At 48.9% G+C, this 23,654-nt stretch overlaps 1 protein-coding gene across 3 annotated transcripts in view; it reads right to left on the reverse strand.

Annotated features, from left to right (window-relative positions):
- OSBPL2 (oxysterol binding protein like 2) overlaps nt 1-23,654 on the reverse strand; it is a 45,638-nt gene that overhangs the window by 13,424 nt on the left and 8,560 nt on the right. For 2 of the 3 annotated variants that reach the window (XM_037006406.2, XM_073236370.1), the window contains exons 2-6: nt 17,596-17,761; nt 14,301-14,445; nt 12,512-12,587; nt 1,131-1,265; nt 604-701 (exon numbers count right to left, since the gene is read on the reverse strand). In XM_037006406.2, the coding sequence (XP_036862301.2) occupies nt 604-701; nt 1,131-1,265; nt 12,512-12,587; nt 14,301-14,445; nt 17,596-17,632 (491 nt within the window). In that variant the 5' untranslated portion in view covers nt 17,633-17,761. Of the gene's footprint in view, nt 1-603; nt 702-1,130; nt 1,266-12,511; nt 12,588-14,300; nt 14,446-17,595; nt 17,762-18,847; nt 18,988-23,654 lie in introns of those variants that run through there. The other variant, XM_037006409.2, reaches the window with a different exon arrangement.

Genomic DNA, 23,654 nt, shown 5'->3' on the forward strand with positions numbered 1-23,654 from the left:
GGCCCGGCCGGCCGCGCTGGGGCCTGGGGAGCTGCGTCGCACAGGTGGTCCCTGTGGGCGGCCACCAAGGTGCACAGGCCCACAGACAACTTTCTAAGTGTGCAGCCTGTGAGGCAGTGAGGCCAGGGAGGGAGGCCCACGTGAGCTCCCAGGACCCACAGAGCACCCCCCTGCCCTTTGGCCCTTCTCAGGCCTGCGTGCTGGGGGACAGGCTGAAAGCAGGAGATGCTCAGAAGGAAGGAATTAAAGTGGCATTTAAAATTGGCCAGTGCCACAGGCCCCACCTCAGACCTCCGTGGAGGCTGCAGAGGCCTCTTAACAACGACTGTCGTCCTTCAGCTGCGCTCTCCGAGCACTAGGGCAAGGACGCTAGGGCAAGGTGGTTGGTCTCCCTATTAGCAGGTTTCCACACCGGCACCTCGTGTCTCCTCTCCGGGTCTGATACCCAGTCCACCTTCGGCCGGCCTGTGCGGTATTAACGCACCACTCCCCGCACGCCCCACCTGCAGGGAGCACCCCGGGGGCAGCCCATCCTGCCCGCAGGGCAGAGAAGTCAGTGGCGGGAGGAGTTCGCACCCCAAGCTCGGGCACCTGTGCTCTCACCTGATCAACTCGTACGTCTCCCCCAAGAGCGGATTGAACGGCTTGCCGGTCCTCTCCCACTGGGAAGCCACAGCCGAGACCGCGAAGGCAGCTACACACTGGGAACAGCACAGGGCGGAGTCAGACCTCAGCCCCTGCGCCATCTCACATTCGCTGACCCGCCGCCGCTTCTGACAGGCCACACGACAATGGGCCTTGGGGACGCCACCATCAACACCACTGCCCAGGAGCCTGGAGGGAGCCTGCTGCTCTCGACCCCCGCCAGGCCTTCTGGGCAGGCCCCGTGGTGCGGGCGCTGCCAGCCGGAGGGTCGCACACACACCGCGGGGGGCAGCTGAGGGGCCCCGAGGCGAGCGGAGGCACACACCTGCGCGGAGCTCGTGTGACAAGGGCCTCAGCCGCCGGGAGAGCTGTGCCGGCTCTCCTCCGGGCCTCCCCCCGCGAGGCACCCGGTCCCTTCTGGACTTGGCCGGATAGTGCAGAGGTGCCACGCCCATCGCCTACTGCCTGGAGCACCCCCTGCCCACCTGCATCCTCCCCAGGGCCTGGGGCTGGTGGGAGGCTGCACGGATCAGCTGAACGTGCTCCATGTACTCTGTGATCCGCTGGAGGAAGCTGAGCGGCTCATTGAAGGCGATCGGCATCGTGATCTTGGACAGCTCCTAGGAGATGCCAAGAGACCCGTTACCAGTCAGCTCTCCCCAGAAACTGGAGCCCCCACACCCGTCCCTACTCTGAGTATCACCTCATGGAGCCGCAGACACCTGCCCTGGACAAGGTCTGAACCATTTGCGGGTGAGCCTCCTGGTCCACCCAGCCTGCCCAGCCCGCCCAGCCTGTCCCACCTCCTGCACGGAGGCGCCCAGGACCCCTCTGCCTCCCCACACCCCATCCCCCTCCCAGACCAGCATCACAAGCTGAGACCACAGGGACTCCAAACCGCACCCCAGCACACTTGTGGGGCTGCATCCAGGGCCGGGTCCCAAAGCGCCATCCACAACAGCCGGAAAAGCACCACCAGCTTCTCAGCACCACCCGGGGCATGTGGACACTCCTTAACCCCCATGGGCTTTGCCCAAAGGCCTTTCAAAGCCAGCAAAGGTGTCTCGAGTACCCACTGTCAGGCACGGTACAGGCCCAGAGCTGTGAAGGTGCTAAGGGGGCACACGTGCAGGGGGCACTCTCTGTGCCGTGTCCAAGGAAGAGGCTTTGGCAGACTTAGATGAGGCAGAGGCTCTTTCAGGAGAAAGTCTGGCTGAGCAGGGCAGTAAGGCCTCCTCAAGGAAGGACCAGAACGGGGGCTGGGCTCCGGGGGCTGGTCAGCAGGGAGGGGAGAGGAGGCAGGGGGCAGAGGGACACAGCTCGCCTTCAGTGCAGGGAAGATGCCGGCCTGATGCACATCAGAAGAAAGGAAATCAAGCCCTGTAGCGGTCCCGCTGCTCACCCGCTCGCGTGGAGAAGCCCTCCACCCTCCCCATTCCCCATCCTGCCCGCGGGGATGTGCCCTGCGGGCCAGACTGCGCCTGCTCTGATCCTCTGGCCAGCGGCCCCAGCTCCAGGGGCCTGCCCCACAGACCCCCAAACACAGCGAAGGGCTAGAAATGGTACGGCCATCCACCAGGGCCGTCAGCACACCGCTAGCGGCAACACAGCGACTGAAGGACGGGGGGCGCTGTGGCTATGGGTGCACGACGGTGGAAAAAGGTAGAGGACAGCCTTGCTTCCTCTGCAGACATGGGGAGGAGATGCAGCCGGCTCACGGGGCCTGGAAACACAGACCGGAGCATGTTCTGAGGGCTGCCCTAGTGAAGGCAGAGAGCAGGGGCAGGACGGGGACAGGAAGCTGAACTCGGGACTATCTCTGGTTTGAGAGGTTTGGCTTTGGGTTTATAAACTTAAAACAAAATTAAATTTAGAAAAGCAATCTGCGAACATCAAGAATAAAATGAAATAAATGAACCCATACAGTCCCTTTAGGACACAATCACTCAAAGACCCACTGCAGGGACTTAAAGGTGCAGTGACCTGAGACGCAGCGCAGGACGAACGCCAGAAGGCACATGCTGTCTCACTAAACATGTAGTTGGCGGCAGAGTTGATCCTGTCCTCAGAACTGCTGGTGTGAGATAAAGCAAGTGAGTCATTAATTATGTGCTAGTCTAAATCCGTCAGCGCTGTCGGTGTGGGAGAAGAGACCCAGACACCACAGAGGAGCCGCTGGGTAAACCCTGCGCCCCCGATCTGAAGCACTGCTGAGACAAACTGAAACAGTCCCTAACGCTCTCCCCAAAAAGGCCTCGAAACAAGACTGCTCCACAGGCTCCCTGGGGCCCGGCGGTGGTCCCAAGCTCTCTCGAGCCCAGGACAAGTGGCTCATCCCAGATCCTGGACCATGAAGGCTCCACATGAGCCGTAAGCATCTTTTGTAAAGGACCTTGGGACAACTGGAAGAAGCCATTACCTGCCAAAGATGGACCAGGGCGCATCAAAGAGGCTTAACACCTGACTTAAAAAAAAAAAGACAAACTAGTTGGTTTTATTGGTCATGCTGGGTAATGCTAGTGACACAAACACATAACTTGAAAACTGATAAAGAGGAAGGACTGCTCATTGACCCTGACTCTTTCGTATGCAAACTGCATTCACAACAGAGGAGAGGAGCCTTCTCATCACAGAAATGCTACAGTTATAAATGAAGAGTAATATTATTAGCGTAGCTCCAATTCGCAGCTCAAACACTGGGCATCAATAGCCCTTAAATTCTGAAGAAAAGCAACAAAAAGGTCTCCCAATGCAAGGATCAAAACAAGTTCCACATACATAGCTGCAAAAATGCGAACAAGAGAACGATGTTTCAGACGGCTGGAAACTTGAAAACAGAGTGGACATTTGATGATACTGAAGAATTATGTTATTTTTAAAAGAGGATAATAGTACTGTGCTTGTTAAAAAAGAATCCTTACCCCTTAGCGATGTATAAGAAACATTTACAAATGAAAAGATGTCTGGAATTTGGTTCAAAATTCCCAGGGAGGAGGTGCAGTGGGCCCTGGTGGGTCTGGTGGGCCCTGACAGCCAGGGGTGCTGGCGAGGGGCACAGTCGCACGATCTTGTCTCTCCTGTGAGTGTCTGACACCGTCCACACTAGTCTGTTGCTGCTTCAGTAGGAAAAGAGGGGAGAGTCACCTCTTTGGAGGCACGTCTAAAGAGAGAAGCCTCTCGAGGGGTGAGTCCGGCGCATCCGTGGAGTGGCAGTGAGACAGCCTCCATTCCGAGCGTGCTGCGCACGTGCCGGCACTGTGTGCTCACGCGCAGCTGTGGTCTGCATGCCGCCCACAGCCGCTGCCGTGACGTCACCTTGCTGATGAGAGGCCTCTGGCGTCAGACTTCTCAAGAGTCCAGATCAAGTTGCTTTTCATGTTCACCTCATATCCCAGGTAGATGCTTCCATCCAGACCTGACTGTTCAGTTAAAAATGTAGGAGATAATATGCTAACCAATCCTGAGAAAAGTCCTGAATGTGTTATTTTAAAACACAACAGGAGACTGTACAGAAATATGTGTATGCGCAGGCAGAGACGAGCATGCACATTGGGGTCTCCAGCCCTGCCCGTTGAGGGGCCTGGAGCAGCGACGCCCCAGCAGCGACGAGCACGCCGAGTGTCCAGGTCTTGGTCTCTAGACACATCCTCTTCAGAGAACAAAGTGAGAACCAGGGAGAGCCATGGCAGCCGTGCGGGTCACGTACCCACCATGCTCCAGCACGAGCCCCGGTGCGTCCACTGGACTGCGGGGACCACACGAGACAGGGGAACATTACAGGAGACTGGGGGAAGGGCATACAGGACTCACTGTACCGCTTTGCAACTGTCTATATGTCTAAAATTATTTCAAAATAAGAATTTGAAAAAAAGATGAAGATTCCTTTGGGAAAAAAGAACTGAAATGGGTAAGGGCAAAAAATAAGTGGCATTTCAGATGACATAACACTGTACATAGGACACCCTAAAGACCTCACCAAAAAACAATTACAACTAATAAATAATTCAATAAAGTTGCAGGATACCAAATCAATACACAGAAATGTGTTGTATTTCTATATACTAAAAACAAACTAGCAGAAAGAGAAATTAAGAAAACAATCCCATTTACAACTGCATCACAAAAAAAAATCTAGGAATAAATTCAACCACAGAGGTGAATGACCTGGACTCTGAAAACTATAAGATGCTGATGAAAGAAACTGACAAAGGAAAGATATTCCAGACTCATAAACTAGAAGAATTAGCATTATTTAAATGGCCATGCTACCCAAAGTAATCTACAGATTCAACACCATCCTTATTAAAAAACCAAGGGCATTTTTTACAGAACGGGAACAAATAATCCTAAAATTCATATGGAACCATAAAAGCCCCTGAATAGCCAAAGCAATCCTGAGGAAATACAAAACTAGAGTGACACAATCCCTGGTTTCAGGCTATACTACAAAGTTACAGTAATCAAAACAGCACAGCACTAGCACAAGAACAGACACAGATCGACAGAGCGGAATAGAGAAGAGCCCAGATATAAACCCATGCATATACGGTCAATTAATACACGATAAAGGAGCTGTGGATGTATGATGGGGAAAAGAGAGCCTCTTCAACAACTGGTATTGGCAAAACTGAACACCTATGTGCAAGACAATTAAACTGGACTGCTTTCTTGTACCATACATAAAAGTAAACTCAAAATGGACTAAAGACCTAAATATAAAACATGAAACCACAAAACTCCTAGAAGAAAACATAGGCAGTAAACTCCTGAACATTGGCATTAGTAATTTTTTTCAAGACATGTCTCCCAGGCAAGGGAAACAAAAGTAAAAGTGAACAAGTAGGACTACATCAAACTAAAAAGCTTCTGCACAGCAAAATAAACCATGAGCAGAACAAAAAGGCAACCTAGGGAATGGGAGAAAATATTAGTACTGAGATTAAAGATGGCAGCATGAGAGGTGAGACAGAGAACTCCTCCCAAAACCACATATAATACAAAAATATAGGTAATACAATTAATCCTAAAAGAGCAACAGGAAAGAAGTTTGCACCAGACTGCACACACCTGGAGAAAAGAGCAGAACTTACGAAATGGTATCACACCAAAGCCTTGACTTGGCGGGACCCAAGCCTCCCACAGCTCACCGGTAGGGGGAAGAGAAACGAGCAGGGAGGGGGTGGAGGCCTAGGACTGCTGAACACCCAGCCCTGGAGATCTGCTCTGGGAGCAGGAACCTACATTGCATGGTGCTCTGGAGATTGGTGGGGTAGGAAAGCTAAGACAGGAGGAACACTTGGAGAGAATGAGATTCCAGCTGTTTGTGGAAAACAGGGATCCACATCCAGCCAATCTGGGACAAAAGAAAGGCGGGCAGACTGAGAGACTTCCTAAAACGAGAGGGCTGCTGAAGGGGCAAGGACTGCATAGAGCTTGCTGCTCAGGAGAAAGGACAGGTGGACAGAATTGTACGGGTGCACTCCACCCAGCAGGTTGGGAACTTTCAGGAGCTTCAGGCCTCCATCCCCCTGGCTGCCTGCTCAGCTCCGAGGCCCCCCACTCTGATAATGCAGCCTGCTGTGCTTTCCTCCAGGCCTGCTGCCACCAGCTCACAAGCCGGCAGTCCCTGCCCTGGCGTCAGGCGAGCCAGAGGGAGGCCCCGCCTATGGCAGCTACAAACACAGAGCACAGAGGCCGACACCTGTGCGCTCAGCCCGCTGGTTCTGACAGTGGAGACAGGCAGAGCAGCCGGGAAGCAAGAAACAGCTCTTTCCTCCCCCCAGACACCAGTGCCACTCCTCTGTGACCCCCGACATCACTCCAGGGGCTGAGCAGCTCCAGAGAGTACAGCTTCTGGGCACTAGAGGGCGCCACATACAAACATGAAACGGCAAAGGAACCTGGTTCAAATTAAATCCCACAAACACCAGAAAAAGGGCCAAGTGAAACTGAATTCATCAATCTTCCTGAAAGAGAGTTCAAAATAAAAATCATAAACATGCTCATGGAGGTACAGAAAAATATTCAAGAACTCAGGAACGAATTTAGGATAAAGATTCAATCATTGAGAAATTCTATATCTGAAATGAAACATACAATGGAGGGATTTGAAAGCAGATTAGATGTAGTAGAAGAGATGATAAATGGAACAGAAATTAGAGAAGAGGAATACAAAGAAGCTAAGGCACAGAGAGAAAAAAGGATCTCTAGGAATGAAAGAATATTGAGAGAACTGGGTGATCAATTCAAATGGAACAATATTCTCATTATAGGGGTACCAGAAGAAGAAGAGAGAGAAATAGGGATAGAAAGTGTCTTTGAGGAGGTAGTTGCTGAAAACTTCCCCAATCTGGGAAGGAGATAGTCTCTCAGGCCATGGAGGTGCACAGATCTCCCAACACAAGGGACCCAAGAAAGACAACGCCAAGACATATAATAGTTAAAATGGCAAAGATCAAGGATAAGGACAGACTTTTAAAAGCAGCCAGAGAGAGAAAAAAGATCACATACAAAGAAAAACCCATCAGGCTATCATCAGATTTCTCACAGAATAAAGGCCAGAAGGGAGTGGGATGATATATTCAGTGCAATGAAGCAGAAGGGCCTCGAACCAAGAATACTCTACGTGGCAAGATTATCATTTAAATTTGAAGGAGGGATTAAACAATTTCCAGACAAGCAAAAGCTGAGTGAATCTACCTCCCACAAACCACCTCTACAGTGTATTTTGGAGGGACTGCTATAGATGGAAGTGTTCCTAAGGCTAAATAGCTGTCACGAGAGCAAATAAACCACAGTAAAGAAAGTAGAACAATTACTTACTAAGGAGATGCAAAATCAAATAAACTACCCCCAATGTCAGTCAAGGGATAGACAAAGAGTACAGAATATGACACCTAATATATAAAGAATGGAGGAGAAAAAAAAAAGAACCTTTAGGTTGTGTTTGTAATAGCATACTAAGTGAGTTAGATAGATAGTAAGGGAATTACCCTTGAACCTTCCGTAACCACAAATCTAAAGCCTGTAATGGCAGTAAGTACACACCTACTGATAATCACCCTAAATGTAAATGGTCTGAATGCACCAATCAAAAGACACAGCGTCACTGAATGGATAAAAAAACAAGACCCATCTATATGCTGCCTACAAGAGACTCACTTCAACCCAAAGACATACAACTAAAAGTGCAGGGATGGAAAAAGATATTTCATGTGACTAATAGGGAGAAAAAAGCAGGAGCTGCAGTACTTTTATCAGACAAAATAGACTTCAAAACAAAGAAAGTAACAAGAGACAAAGAAGGACACTACGTAATGATAAAGGGGGGTCAGTCCAACAAGAGGATATAACCATTCTAAATATCTATGCACCCAACACAGGAGCACCAGCATATGTGAAACAAATACTAACGGAGTTAAAGGGGGAAATAGAATGTAATGCATTCATTTTAGGAGACTTCAACACACCACTCACTCCAAAGGACAGATCAACCAGACAGAAAATAAATAAGGTCACAGAGGCACTTAACAACACACTAGAACAGATGGACCTAACTAACATCTACAGAACACTTCACCCAAAAGTAACAGGATACACATTCTTTTCAAGTGCACATGGAACATTTTCGACTAGATCATATACTCGGCCACAAAAAGAGCCTCAGTAAATTCAAAAAGATTGAAATTGTACCAACCAGGTTCTCAGACCACAAAGGTATGAAATTAGAAATAAATTACATAAAGAAAATGAAAAAGACCACAAACACATGGAGGCTTAACAACATGCTCCTAAATAATCAGTGGATCAATGACCAAATTAAAAGAGATCAAGCAATATATGGAGACAAATGACAACAATAATTCAACCCCACAAAATCTGTGGGACGCAGCAATGGCCGTGCTAAAAGGGAAGTATATTGCAGTACAGGCCTATCTCAGGAAAGAAGAAAAATCCCATATGAACAGTCTAAACTCACAATTAACAAAACTAGAAAAAGAAGAACAAATGAGGCCCAAAGTTAATAGAAGAAGGGACATAATAAAGATTAGAGCAGAAATAAATAAAATCGAGAAGAATAAAACAATAGAAAGAATCAATGAAAGCAGGAGCTGGTTCTTTGAGAAAATAAACAAAATAGATAAACCCCTAGCCAGACTTATCAAGAAAAAAAGAGAGTCTACACACATAAACAGAATCAGAAATGCGAAAGGAAAAATCACTATGGACACCACAGAAATACAAAGAATTATGAGAGAACAGTATGAAAAATTATATGCTCACAAACTGGATAACCTAGAAGAAATGGAAAACTCTCTAGAAAAATATGACCTTCCAAGGCTGACCCAGGAAAAAACAGAAAATCTGAATAGACCAATTACCAGCAATGAAATTGAACTGGTAATCAAAAAACTACCTAAGAACAAAACTATCCCTGGACCAGATGGTTTCACTGCTGCTGAATTTTATCAAACATTTAGTGAAGACCTAGTACCCAATCTCCTTAAAGTTTTCCAAAAAGTAGAAGAGGAGGGAATACTCCCAAACTCATTCTATGAGGCCAGCATCACTCTAATACCAAAACCAGGCAAAGACACCACAAAAAAAGAAAATTACAGACCAATATCCCTGATGAACATAGATGCAAAAATATTCAACAAAATATTAGCAAACTGAATTCAAACATATATCAAAAAGGTCATCCATCATGATCAAGTAGGATTTATTCCAAGGATCAAGGATGGTACAACATTTGAAAATCCAAAAACATCATCCACCACATCAACAAAAAGGACAAAAACCACATGATCATCTCCACAGATGCTGAAAAAGCACTTGATAAAATTCAACATCGATTCATGATAAAAACTCTCAACAAAACGGGTACAGAGGGGAAGTACCTCAACATAATAAAAGCCATATATGACAAACCCACAGCCAACATCATACTGAACAGCGAGAAGCTGAAAACTTTTCATCTAAGATCGGGAACAAGACAGGGATGCCCACTCTCCTCACTTTTGTTCAACATAGTACTGGAGGTCCTAGCCATGGCAATCAGACAAAACAAAGAAATAAAAGGCATCCAGATTGGCAAGGAAGAAGTTAAACTGTCCCTATTTGCAGATGACATGAGATTGTACATAAAAAACCCTAGACTCCACTCCAAAACTACTAGAACTAATATCTGAATTCAGCAAAGTTCCAGGATACAAAATCAATACACAGAAGTCTGTTGCATTCCTATACACTAATGATGAACTAGCAGAAAGAGAATCAGGAAAACAATTCCATTCACAATTGCATCAAAAAGAATAAAATACCTAGGAATAAACCTAACCAAGGAAGTGAAAGACCTATACCCTGAAAACTATAAGATACTCTTGAGAGAAATTAAAGAAGATACCAATAAATGGAAACACATCCTGTGCTCATGGATAGGAAGAATTAATATTGTCAAAATGGCTATCCTGCCTCAAGCTAGGCCATAAAAAGAGCCTCAGTAAATTAAAAAAGATAGAAATTGTACCAACCAGCTTCTCAGACCACAAAGGTATGAAACTAGTATGAAACTGCCTAACGCAATCTATAGATTCAACGCAATCCCTATCAAATACCAACAGCATTCTTCAACAAACTAGAGCAAATAGTTCTAAAATTCATATGGAACCACAAAAGACCCGGAAGAGCCAAAGCAATCCTGAGAAGGAAGAATAAAGTGACGGGGGGATTACGCTCCCCATCTTCAAGCTCTACTACAAAGCCACAGTAATTAAGACAATTTGGTACTGGCACAAGAACAGGCCCATAGACCAATGGAAAAGACTAGAGAGCCCAGATATAAACCCAAGCATATATGGTCAATTAATATATGATATGGATATACAATGGGGAAATGACAGCCTCTTCAACACCTGGTGTTGGCAAAACTGGACAGCTACATGCAAGTGAATGAAACTGGATTACTGCCTAACCCCACACACAAAAGTAAACTTAAAATGGATCAAGATCTGAATGTAAGTTATGAAATCATAAAACTCGTAGAAGAAAACATAGGCAAAAATCTCTTGAACATAAACATGAGCAACTTTTTCCTGAACGCATCTCCTCGGGCAAGGGAAACAAAATAAAAAATGAACAAATGGGACTACATCAAGCTAAAAAGCTTCTGTACCGCAAAGGACACCATCAGCAGAACAAAAAGGTATCCTACAATAAGGGAGAACATATTTGTAAATGACATATCTGGCAAGGGGTTGACATCCAAAATATATGAAGAACTCACAAGCCTCAACACCCAAAAGGCAAATAAACTTATTGAAAAATGGACAGAGGATATGAACAGACACTTCTCCAAAGAAGAAATTCAGATGGCCAACAGGCACATGAAAAGATGCTCCACACTGCTTATTATCAGGGAAATGCAAATCAACACCACGATGAGATATCACCTCACACCAGTCAGAATGGCCACCATCCAAAAGACAAGAAATAACAAATGTCAGCGAGGATGCAGAGAAATGGGAGCCCTCCCAGACTGCTGGTGGGAATGTAAACTGGTGCAGCCACTGTGGAAAGCAGTATGAAGGTTCCTCAAAAAACTAAAAGTAGAAATACCTAATGACCCAGTAACTCCACTTCTAGGAATTTACCCAAAGAAAACAAAATCCCTGATTTGAAAAGATATATGCACCCATGTTTACTGCTGCATTATTCACAATAGCCAAGATATGGAAGCAACCTAAGTGTCAATCGATAAGATGAACGGATAAAGGTGATGCGGTACATATGCAAATGGAATATTATTTAACCTTAAAAAAGAAGGAAATCCTGGCATTTGTGACAATATGGTTGGACTGAGAGGGGATTATCCTCAGTGAAACAAGCCAGACAAAGGAGACAAATACCATGTGATCTCACTTACGTGTGGATTCTGAAGGAAAGACAAACAAAACACAGAAGCAGGCTCATAAATAGAGAACAAACTGGTGGTCGCTGGGTTGGGGGGGGGAGGGGATCAGGAGGGACAAACTCCCGGCTTCAAAACCAGTGAGTCGCGGGGATAAAAGGTGCAGCATGGGGAACATAGCCGATGATGTCGCAGTGACTCTGTTTGGTGGCAGATGGCGGCTACACTTGACATGGTGAGCCTCCCGTGACATACACAGCTGTCAAGTCACTATGCTGTACCCCTGAAACTAAGGATGTCGACTATACATCAATACAAATTTAAGAATAAATCAATGGCACAAGAAGACTGGGTGAAGAACCTCTAAGAAACCGTGAACAGTGACCCTCTGAGAACTGGTGCTTCCGCGTACATCATTCAGCCTGAGTCTGAGTCACCAAATGCCAGCCCTGGACGGGCACACTGCAGACCGTGCACGGGGGGCTCCCTGCCTGCCTGAGAGGGGCGGCCAGCAGGGCCCGCACAGGCAGTGAGGCCAAAAGAGGAAAAGCCAAGGGCTCCTGAACACTAATCGCCCTACAGGTTCTTCTGGCACAAACTCTGCGCATCTGAGCTCTGCCTGCAGCCCAGCCTGAGGGTCAGTCAGGAACCCCGCTGAAGCCCCCATTTCACGCATGTCACCCAAAGGTGGCTGGCTACGCGCACATCTCAGAACCCCAAGGTAAATGGAAACCCATGTGAAGATTCTGATGTCAAGACTTTGTAGAACTATTTTCTGACCGTCTGTAAATAATTGAGCTTCTCCACCTCTTGCCCTCACGTACTGGCCCTTTACTATTTGATTATCTTTACTGCAGTGGTGTTTATAAATATGCAAAGTGCATTTTCCTAAACTACCAGCAGTGCAATACACTCACAGGACCCAAAGATGTTTATGCTTCAAGTTTCTAAACTTACCAAGCCGATGCACTTTTTTAAGATACTCCACACACTGAAGTCGCTTCTCGTAAACATTGGGGCAGGCAGTGATGTCCTGCAGGAAGCAACCAGAGATGTGTATTTACTCTTCCAACATGAGATTCACTTATGACTGATGACTGCTCAAAGACCAATTTTTCCTTTAATTTTCATATCTAAACTTTAGCATTCTCTGTGCTGCATGCCTAGGGAGAAAAAAACACTAGACTGCTGTTTAAGTCCCAAAGAAAAGTTTCTGCATTGATTTTTTGGAGGACCTCCTGGGAAACGATCATGCCACACAGACGACCTTCCTTCCACAGGGCTGCATCCAATGTGCAGAGACAGGTGCTTGGAGCAGCCTCAGGACCACGGACAGAGACCAGGCCATCAGGCCACCTAGAGGGAGCCAGGCTGAGGAAATCTTGGCAGAAAACAGCTGTCAACCCTTTTAACACATGTCTGAAGAGGCTTGGTCCTTCTCAGGCTACCCTCCCACCAGCTACAGGGGAGCCCAGCAATCATTATGCCCCCTGAGGTCCTGTCCACAGACGACGGGGTGAGGGGACCCTGGTCTCCATCCTGGAACTCTGGAGTTGGGATGAGAAGCTGTGCCTGTCTGGGTAGCAAGGGCCTGAGTGGGATGGAAATCTGGCGGGGGAAGTGTGCTGGACCCATGCGCACGGAAGTCAGAGCCCCGGCGGTGGGGTCATGTGGGCGGCTGGCCCACGGCTGCCCGGGCTTCCCTGAATCTGGCTCCACATCTGTGGTTCCTGTGCTCACAGCAGGGCCACCTCCCTCCGGTGTCCACGCCTGTTCCTGCCCAGCAGGGACCTGGTCCTTCCTCCTGGAGCACATCAGGGCAGCCGGTCAGGGCACGCTCCTTATTTCAGGAGCAAGAGGGAGAGGAGAACAGGCAGCTGAGGAGGGAGAGGGGAAAAAACCACCCATCCGGGAGCTCGGTGCCAGGCTTGTGGGCGCCTGTGAGGGGGTGTGGCTCTGCAGGCCAAGTGCACATGGACATGAGAGGCAACATAGGGGAGCCGGACCGTGGGGAGGGCCCGGGCCAGAGGAGGGGGCAGGACTGGCCCAGGGCCAGATTCAGGGCACTGACGTCCAGTCAGCAGAGCCCTGTCTGCTCCCGCACTGGCACCTGAGCAGGAGGCACGAGAGGACCATCTGAGGGTGCAAGGGACACCTGAGCCCAGAGGTGGGCACGTCCTCTACACTGAAGCTCAGAGTAGGGTGGGGAAAAGCAGAGACAGATGAAGATGGCATGGGGTAGAGGGAGGCCCGCCTGCCCCACCCTCCTGGGGCTCCACTGACAGACGCTCGTCCCACCTGTGTCCCTGTCACCAGAATCTACTTGCACAGAAACCAAATGCTGTAGGGAGAGAATGAAGGATGTCTTCTGTGTAAACTGCCCTCCCTGTGCTCAGGGCTGAGGGGCCAACACCTCGCAACACAGCACAAGGGGATCTGTGTGAAATGAATCAACAACTCAGGTGGGCCCTGCCATGTGCCAGGCCCTGTGTGTGCCAGGCCCTGTGTAAAGTGCCAGGCTGCCACATACCAGGCCCCCAGCAGCCTGGTGACAGGCACAGCAATTGAAGAAGGGCAATTGCTGACCCCCAGGAACCACACAGAGAGGCACTGAGTCTCAAAATCTCTGGCTGAACAGGGCGCCTGAGGAGCCGGCCCAGGTGACTCTGAGTGGGTGCTCCTGCATGTTTGGGGGTGATCAGAGATACCCAGGAGGGCCCTGAAACACACGTGTGGGCCAACATACCTGTGCTTCTGAATTCCATTCTCTCGCAGGGGCTTCTCCCGAACTCGTCCAATCCCATTGCTTTTGTGGGTGTCCACATGAGTCACTCCAGGGTGTCTCTGATTTGCCTCTGAAAACTCCCCAGAAGAGTTATCAGAGTCAAAGCCTGCACGAGACAAGCAGAAAGGTAACTTGCACAGGACTTGGGAGCTGTGAGGCCCTCCAAGAACTGGCTATGTGAGCACAGCACCTGACGCTCTATCATTCTGATCAGCACGTTTCAGAGTAATTCACCCTGCTTCCCAGGAGAATGTGGGTGCCTCCGGAAGCTCCAGATGAGAACATCCACTCTGCCCCTGCCCAGTGTGCTGCCCACTGGCAGGGTCCAGCCTTCAGTCCAGAACACGGGTGTCCAGTGTCTCAGTCAGTGCCCCCTGCCTCTCATCGTGCAAGCCGATCTCAAGGCTGCTACCTGCTCTGTCTCGGCACGAGGTTGGCGGCCCTGCTCTGCACGTGCCCTAGATACAGCCCACCGGAGCGGTCTCTAAGGACCAGCAGCCATGCCACGCAAGCACCCTGCTGGGATGGACCGAGCCAGGGAGCAGCAGCCGGAGGACTTAATGACGGGCCTGAGCCAGAGAGCACTCCATGCCAGCAGAGCTGGGAAATGGACCCTTGGGAGCTTGTGCGAAATACGTCGTGTGTCCTGATGGCTGTGCCTGTGGCCTTTCTCCACTAGGAAGGCTTCCTCCCCAAGAAACAGGTAACTAGCAGGAAACTAGTGTTCCACGTCAGCGGCACAATTCACTGAGGCACTCAAGTTCTGCTCAGAGCGGTCTGAGACGGGAGCTGGGCTGCTGGGCTGAGCCCCGCCCGGCCAGCGGGGCAGGACACAGGCTCACGCAGAGTGTAGGGCTCGCCTGACAGCCCCTGACCTCACAGAAAGGAAGGCCGGGCCCAGGGCGAACGAAGGCCAAGAGGGTAACTGCGTCAGACCCAAACGTAAAACAACCTGCTGCCAGGCTTCCCTGAGAACAAGCAAAAATACCTTCTTTCAGATTCTTCTGTATTGACAGGTTCACAAATGTAGTACTGAGATCATATCACACAATGATTTTGGAAGGACGTATTAAAAACAAAGCTCTTAAGTGATCAATATTTTCTGAAATAGCCTGTCACCTCTCATTTTCCCTACCTATCCCAAAAGAAACATCTACTTACTCCCCAGCCTAAACTTGGCTTGAAAACATTCTCACCGTGGGGAAACCGCGTCCTGCAGCATCTGCCCTGGGCCCTGCACCATGTGGCCCTGTCTCCACAGACCTCCGCCAATGCCAAGAGACCCCAACAAGCAGGACGCTTATTTAAATTACAACCCAGACACATGCCTGGGAAAATGAGGCAGCACAGCACACTTACACTGAAGTCTTGTCTCAAATTAAGCCAATGCTATGTAAGCAATTTAAACATTTTACTATAAACACATATTTATTGTAGAAAAAAAGAAAATACAGAGAGCAAGGAGGGACTTGCGATCCCTGTGATCGTATCCCTCACAGAGTCCCTTTTACCTGGGCAATGTGAATTTCTTAGGCCTCAATCTGCACATGTGTGTCATGGACTTAAACCTTTCACCCTAACAGTACTGATTCTTGGAGGAAGTGATTCCTGCTCAAGCCACTCATTTAGTAACCACTGGGTTTAAGTACTTCCTGAGTTAGAGCTACAAAGTAAGACTGAGTCTACAGACAGTGAGGCAGCCGGGATCCTGCACTTTATGCCGGTATTTCACTGCCTTGGGAGCCTCAGCACTTTTCTTCTTTCTGTTAAATTACTTGTTTCAAACCGAAGGGCTGGGGTGAGAAGTTACTCCCACGAGACAGTCGCCTCCTATACCCCCACCTCAGGGAAGTGCTCCTGTGCACAGAAGCAGAGATGGGGGTCGTCCAAACACCGCGTTGCATAAAGAGCAAGTGATGTCAGGACAGTGGGGCACACAGGTTCCATGTGGCAGGGGACTGGACATGAGACACAGGAGAGGCCCATGCCCTGGCCGGCTCTCCTGGCCACAGACAAGGTCAGCCAGCAAGGGCCAGGTGGCACAAGGACATGATTCCCTGACACCCACTCCAGCTGGTGGGGCTCCAGCTGCAAACATTACTGGTGAGTGTGAGGTTAAGGAGACAAGCCTGTCTCCCAGGGGCACAGAGCAGCTCTGAGCTCATGAAAGACAACTCGTAATTCAGCCTTGGAGAACCTGAGCAGATCAGAGCCTCCTGCTTCTTGGGTCTCAGACAAGCGTAAGCTGATCATCTTGGGTTGCCGGTCCATCAACCTGCTACAATTCTTTGTCTTGGGAGAAGCATGGTGGCTGTCCATCAGCCCACCACACGGTCACAGCATCGGGGAAAGGCCCTTTCACAGGGCCGGGCGCCACGCCGTTGGGGTGATCTAACAGAAGTGGCTCTGACTGCACTCGGAGAGATCATCAGTAAAAACCAGGGAAACATTTCAAAGTCACTGTTTTTCTAGTCTTACACCTAAGGAGGAAGGAATGGACTTGGATGGTCTCATGAAATTCTTTTTCACCAAGAAACATCCTCTACAGAAAAAAACAAAGTGACATTCCAGATGCTGTCACGGGGGATGGAGAGTGGGCAGCACGGCTGCCTTGAGCTCCAAGGGTCTTCGGGCCCCCTGGGGTCACTGCACGCGTGTTCCTTCGAGCGTTCAGGGCTTCCTCCCAGTGATGTTCTGAGCGAGTGCGCTGACCCAGCTCCACTGGCCCCCAGCCCCCGCTGCACACATGGCCCCGCAACACGCTATGTGCGGTCAGACAAACACTCCTGTCTCCCCAGCTACAGGCTGTGACCACTACATGAACCGGCCATGTGAAAGCGAGAATAGCTGAACTCGAGGCGGTAAAGGCTGTCGTGAAGCGCATACAGCCACGTAATCTTGGTGCACTTTAAGTGGTGCAAACACACCTTATTATGGGACAACAATGTTTTGATTATTATGTATCAATACTATAAGATTATATCTTACTTAGGACCCAAATATTTATACCCCAGGGTAACCCTTTCAAAGACCAAACCCCAGAGGCCCTTTCTTGTTATCTCTTATCGTCCAAAGTAAGGCCTTGGACCCAAATCTTGGATAGGCCATATGCTTTTACTAAAAGTCAGTACCTGGGGACACGTCCCATCTCTCGCTGTGTGGCTCTCCTGAGCCACCCTCACATCCCAAGGGCTAAGCCTGAGACCCGGACCTGGAGTCGCACTGTGTCCCCGAATCATCCCCTCTTCCCACTCACCTGTGACGGCATCGAAGAACTCCTCCTCGCCGTTCATCCTTCGGTAGCCAGGCTCCTCTGCCGCCTGGCCTTTCACGGAGTCATTGTACTGGATCTACATTGAAAGTGTAAGTAACTCTATGCTATGAACTTTGTTTTAGGTAAAAATCCAATAGGCACTGGAGATCTAAAGGGAAAGAAAACATTTTGGCATACTTAGCTTCCAGAATCTTAGGGTTTAAACACATCTTTCAAATGCCCATTCACCATTCTTGAAATCAATCTCAACTATGTCTGAGCAAAGAAACAAAATGATCTCATAACAAAGGCATGATTTCACCAACATCAGTGAACCACCCACAATACAGACATCCACCAGAGAGCAACAGGCACGTAGGGCATCATTATTTGAAGAGTTGTTTAAAAATCATCATCTACAGTTGTATGAGAAAACAACAAGATGATCAGTCAGGGGCAAGCTGTGGGCAGGCTGACGGGCAAGGCAGTCTCAGGGAGGCACTCAGACGTCAGGGGCTGGACACATCTCTGCGAGCTCTGCCAAAGGTCGCTGTGAATCTTTACCAGACTCTTGAATAGGTGATTATAAATAAATGCAAAATTACGTTAAGATATTTGTTTCACATCAACTTTAAACCAGTTTTCAATCCTAGAGAATTAAGACTGCTGTGTAAGCTACTCTCAGCATGAACAGAAATCAGCTTGAATTTTCCCAAAATTCTTCTGGCGCACTGTTTCGGAGGAGCTCACATCGACTCCAGCTGTGGCAGAGAGCGGCTATTTCATAAATGGCGGAAGACTGAAACAAAAGGCCAGCCTGGTCCCCACAGGTTTGACTTTGTGAAAATAAGCAGAGCCCTGTATTTATTATGTCAGCGACACAGGGATGGAGGCCCAGACTTCTCCTCCCAGTCCTGAGGGCAGGAAGGAGAATGTGGTCCTCAGGCAGGGGCCTGGCCTCGGAATGGCTATGTGGTGCTTGGTGACACCGCCAAGTGGCTCAGCCCTGGACTCCGCCCAAGGGTCTGCGAGCTTCTGCACTCGAGACAGACTGGCAGACAAGGTCGCCGATCTCCTCCCAGAGGGGTGCCTCCAGACTGTCCTGCTCTGCTGCCTTCCTGACTGCCTTGCAGAGATGGGCACCATGCAGCTTTGGGAAGCATGCTCCAGCTTGCTCACTAGGCCATGCCCTGTCTTCCTGTGCGAAGCAGAGAAGTTGCTACTCCTGACTCCTCTCTGCCCCTGCGTGTCCCACCTCTAACATCCAGCAGTTGGCTCTGCCCTCTAGACGCCACCGAAACGAAGTGGGGTTCCCTGTAGGAGAAACAGCTGAGTCCGGGACTGAGGTCTCCCAACAGCAGAGCTGCTGTTGAACAGCACAGGGTGGATCCCAGGGGCTCCAGCTGCAAGAACGGGGGGTGATTTAAGCTCTGATAAACTGCAAGGGGCTGAAACACATCCAATCCACTGAAGTCCCCGAGGTCACAGAGATGCCGAAGAAGAAATTACTTGGTCACCACTAGGTGATGCCAACACATTGTTCTGAAGACTAGTAAACACGGGGGAGGCGCCAGCCTTGATGTTCCTGCCCTGTGCAGGCTGCCTGAACCTGAGGGCAGGTTGTGTCGCTTTACGGAAGTGTCCCCGCGATTCGTGAAGAAGGTGTGTGAGCAGCACACAGCACAACACCGACCCCCATGGCTGCCGCCATCCTGGGACCAGGCGCCTCCCGGTGGACGAGTGTGCCGTCACCTCTGGGGCGGTTTTGCCAAGAAAATCAGGCCAAACATGACCCAGCCTTCAGCTTCAGCCACCAGGGTAAGGAGCAGAGAACAGAGGGACACGCTGGACTCACCGGGGCAGCCGGCACATCCCGGCCACGGGGAGTCCGCTGGGCAAAACCCATCTCTCTGACCAATAAAGCACAAAGGAAACAGCTGGGGGGGACGCCTACAGCAGCTGGCGGGCATGTGGGTGTGCACGTCACGTCAACCACCCGTCAAACTAGTCCTGGGGAACCGTCAGCAAGATTGAGACGGGACAAAAGAGGCGAGTTTCACGGTGTACACGGATACAAAACTTGCTCTACACCTTAAATATGTGCAGTTGTGCCTGTCAGTTATAACTCAAAAACGGGCATTAAGAGGGCACAGGTGTCAGGATAGCATTTTTTAAAAGAAGCCTTATCTTTATATCTACACATGGAAATACATGTAGGTGAGATGCTATCACATCTGGGATTTTCTTCAAAATAACTCGGGAGGAGTGGGTGAGCTGAGTCATGAACAAGACGGGCAGCGGTGGCCAACTCGTCCCCAGGCCCACAGGGCTGTCGTGGTGTTATTCTGCCTGCTTCTCTGTATGCTTAAAATCTCCTGTAACAAGAGGCATTCTGAGAGCTGTGGCGTTTCCTTTACATGCGTCCTGACCCATAGTGGACGTCCTGATACTAAGAGGAAATGAAGCAACCCGTGACAAGTCTCTGGAATGAGAGTGTAAGGGACCAGGCCGGCTGACACCAGGGACCGCAAGGGACTGAAGCCCTGCCTGGATGCCACGCGGACCATGCAGTCCAGCCACCACCTCAGACCTGCGCCTGCCCAGGGAGGCCTTTCCCGTAAATGCCCCACAAGCTCCCCACACAGTCACTGCTGACACAGCTACAGCAGCGGCCAGGCTCGCTCACATCAGGCAACATTCAGAACCGATTTCAACACGGTCTCTGGGCAATTCCTGAAAGTCCCTCCGGGCAAGGTCACACTCTTTGTCTCCTCAGTTGCTGGGTGACAGCTACCCTCTGCGGCAGACTGCCAGCATAAAACCACAGTGGTCGCCTTCATTCCTCTGACAAACATCTGCCAAGTAACCCTCGGTGCCAGGCCTCAGGCTGGGGCTCCGAGGATGGCCCCTGCTGGGCAGGCATCCAGGGGAGTGGCAGTGATCGTGGCAGGGCAGTGTGCTCCCCTGCGGCACAGCAGATGCCCATGAGGGAGAGCGCTGGCCCAGCCTGTTCCCTGGTCCTTCCTCACATTCACCTGCCCACCTGATGCCTCCTGGGAAGCCAGGCCCACGACCCTGGGCCCAGCTGCCGGGAGCCGGGTGGCACTTCACAGCCCCCAAGTCCAGCCAGCACCACCTGGAGGAGAGCATAGGGCTGAGCGTGGGGAGCCCTCCTGGGTAAGGACGCCACGAAAACAGGGAATCAGGCTGTGTGACTCAGCATCTCGCCCAGGTGTGGGAACACAGAGAGCAACTGTTACGGAAACAGCATCAACAAAAGGCAGAATTTAGCACTTCCTGAATATGTTCTTCTTCACGCGTATTTTACTGTGCACTCAGAAGAGAGGCGGGGCCCACTGCCCCCACACGGGGACCCCTCCTTGCAGGCTGGGTGAGCGCTCACCCCCAGCCCCCTCAGCGAGCAGCAGCACAGGACGCCCAGGCCCCCCCAGGCCCCATGGGGCTGTGGCCCACTCCCCGCAGAGGGCCCCACACAGCTCTCCTGGAGCCCCCTTCCTGCCAGTCCCGTCAGGCACTCTGAGGACGGTGGCTCAGAACAGAACATCCCGCAGCCATGTATGAATGACTGCACTCAGGTCTTGGAAAACCTATCCTTACATTTTTCTTAGAAAACAGATCTGGTTGCTTAGGAATAAGTGGCTGGCGAAGGGGCCTGGGCTAATCTCCATGGTCAGCTCACAGGAGAGTCAAATGGGGCACCATTTCTCTTCTCTGTGAAAACCAGGCAAGGCAACCAGATGTGATCTTCACACAGAAAGAAAACTCAGGCACACCTCCTTTGATTGCACATTGCTTTACTGCACTTTACAGATACTGTGTTTTATACGTTGAAGGTTCGGGCCTACCCTACATCAAGCAAGTCACTGATTTAACAGCATTTGTTCTGTGTCTCTGGGTCACATTTTGGTAATTCTCACAATATTTCAAACTTTTTCATTATTATATATTTGTGGTGATCTATGGTATTGTAGTGATCATTTAATGTTATTACTGCAATTGTTTTGTGGTGCCGTGAACGAAATCCAGATAAGACAGTGGACTTGACTGACAAAAACGTCTGTTCTGACGGTTCCGTCTCTCTGCCTCCCGCTGGGTGCCTCCCCCTGAGGCACAGCAGCACTGAAGCCAGGCCCACTCGTGACCCTGCAGTGGCCTCCACGTGCTCGGGCGAAAGAAAGAGCCACACGTCTCTCTCTCGCTTTAAACCGAAAGCTGGAAATGATTCAGCTCAGTGAGTCAAGAGACGCTGAAAGCCGGGCCTCTTGCACCGAGCAGTTAGCCAAGTTGTGAATGCAAAGGAAAAGTTCTTGGAGGAAATTAAATGCGTTCCTCCAGTGAACACACAAATGATAAGAGAGCAAAACAGCCTTAATGCTGATAAACACAAAGTTTTAGTGGTCTGGATAGATCGAACCAGCCACAATATTCTCTTAAAGCAAAGCCTAATCTAGAACAAGGCTCACTCTCTATCTTCGATTCTGTGAAGGCTGAAAGAGTAAGGAAGCTGCACAAGAAAAGTCTGAGGCCAGCAGAGGTTGTTCATGAGGTTTAGGGAAAGAAGTCATTTCCATAACATAAAAGCACAAGGTGAAGAAGTAACTGATGTAGAAGCTGAAGCGAATAATCCAGAAGATCTAAGATAACTAATGCAGGTGGCTGCACAAAACAACAGATTCTCAATGTAGATGAAACAGCATTATGCTGGAAGAAGATGCTGCCCAGGGCTTTCAGAGCTACAGAGAGTCAGTGCCTGGTTTCAAAGCTTCAAAGGACATGCTGACTTACTAGGGGCTGTAACTGGTGACTTTAAGTTGGAGACAATTCACATCATTTGCCCTTCTGAACACAGATGCAGAAATCTCAACAAAATATTAGGAAGCTGAACACATTAAAACATAGTTGGCAACATATTAAAAGGATTATACACAATAACCAAATGAGATTTATTTTTGGAATGCAAGGATGGTTCGGCACATGAAACTTGATGATATATATCACATTAACAGAGAAGAAAATAAACGACCATCTCAATTGGTGCAGAAAAATGATTTGAAAAAATTAAATACCTTTCCATCATAAAAATACTTGACAAACTAGCAACAGAAGGACACTACCACAACATGTAAGAGCTATATATGAAAACCTAACAGCCAAAATCATACTCAGTGATGAAAGATTGAAAGTTTTTCCTCTAAGATCAGGAATAAGGCAAGGGTGACTCCTTTCACCAACTCTACTCATCATAGTACTGAAAATTCTAGCCGGAGTAATTAGGCAAGAAAAAGAAATAAAAGACATTCAATTGGGAATGGAAGAAGTAAAATTATGTTTGCAGATGATATGATCTTACATACAGAAACTCTAAAGACCCACAAAAAACTGTTAGAATTAACAAATTCGGCAACGAAGTGGAATACAAAGTCAACACACAAAAATCAGTTGCCTTTCTCTACACTAACAATGAACTATCTGAAAAGGAAATTATAAAAACAATTCCATTTATGATAGCATCTAAAAAAAATAAATACTTAGGGATTAATCAAAGAGATGGCAGACTTGTAAAATGAAAACTTGTACAATAAAACATTGTTGAGAGAAATTAAAGGAGACATAAGTAAATGGAAACATCCTGTGTTGAGGGATTAGGAGACTTAATATTGTTCAGATGCCTATGCCATGAACATATGCCAAAGCAATGTACAGATTCAGTACCATCCCTATCAACATCCCAATGATGTTTTCTTTTGTGGAAATAGGGAAAAAAAATCCCACAATTCATACATAACCTTGAGGGACCCTGAATAGCCAAAACAATCTTGAAGAAGAAGAACAAAGGTAAAAGACTCATACTTCCTGATTTCAAAACTCACTACAAAACTATAGTAATCAAAACAAGAGTAGTACTGGCATACAGACATAAAAATCAATGGAACTGAATAAAAAGCCCAGAAGTAAACCCTCACATACACGATCAAGTTGATTTTTGACCAGGGTGTCAAGCCATTCAAGGAGGGAAAGGGCTGTCTTTTCAGTAAGCGGTC

The sequence above is a fragment of the Manis javanica genome, chromosome 5 (assembly GCF_040802235.1).
Source record: "Manis javanica isolate MJ-LG chromosome 5, MJ_LKY, whole genome shotgun sequence".
NCBI lineage: Eukaryota > Metazoa > Chordata > Mammalia > Pholidota > Manidae > Manis > Manis javanica.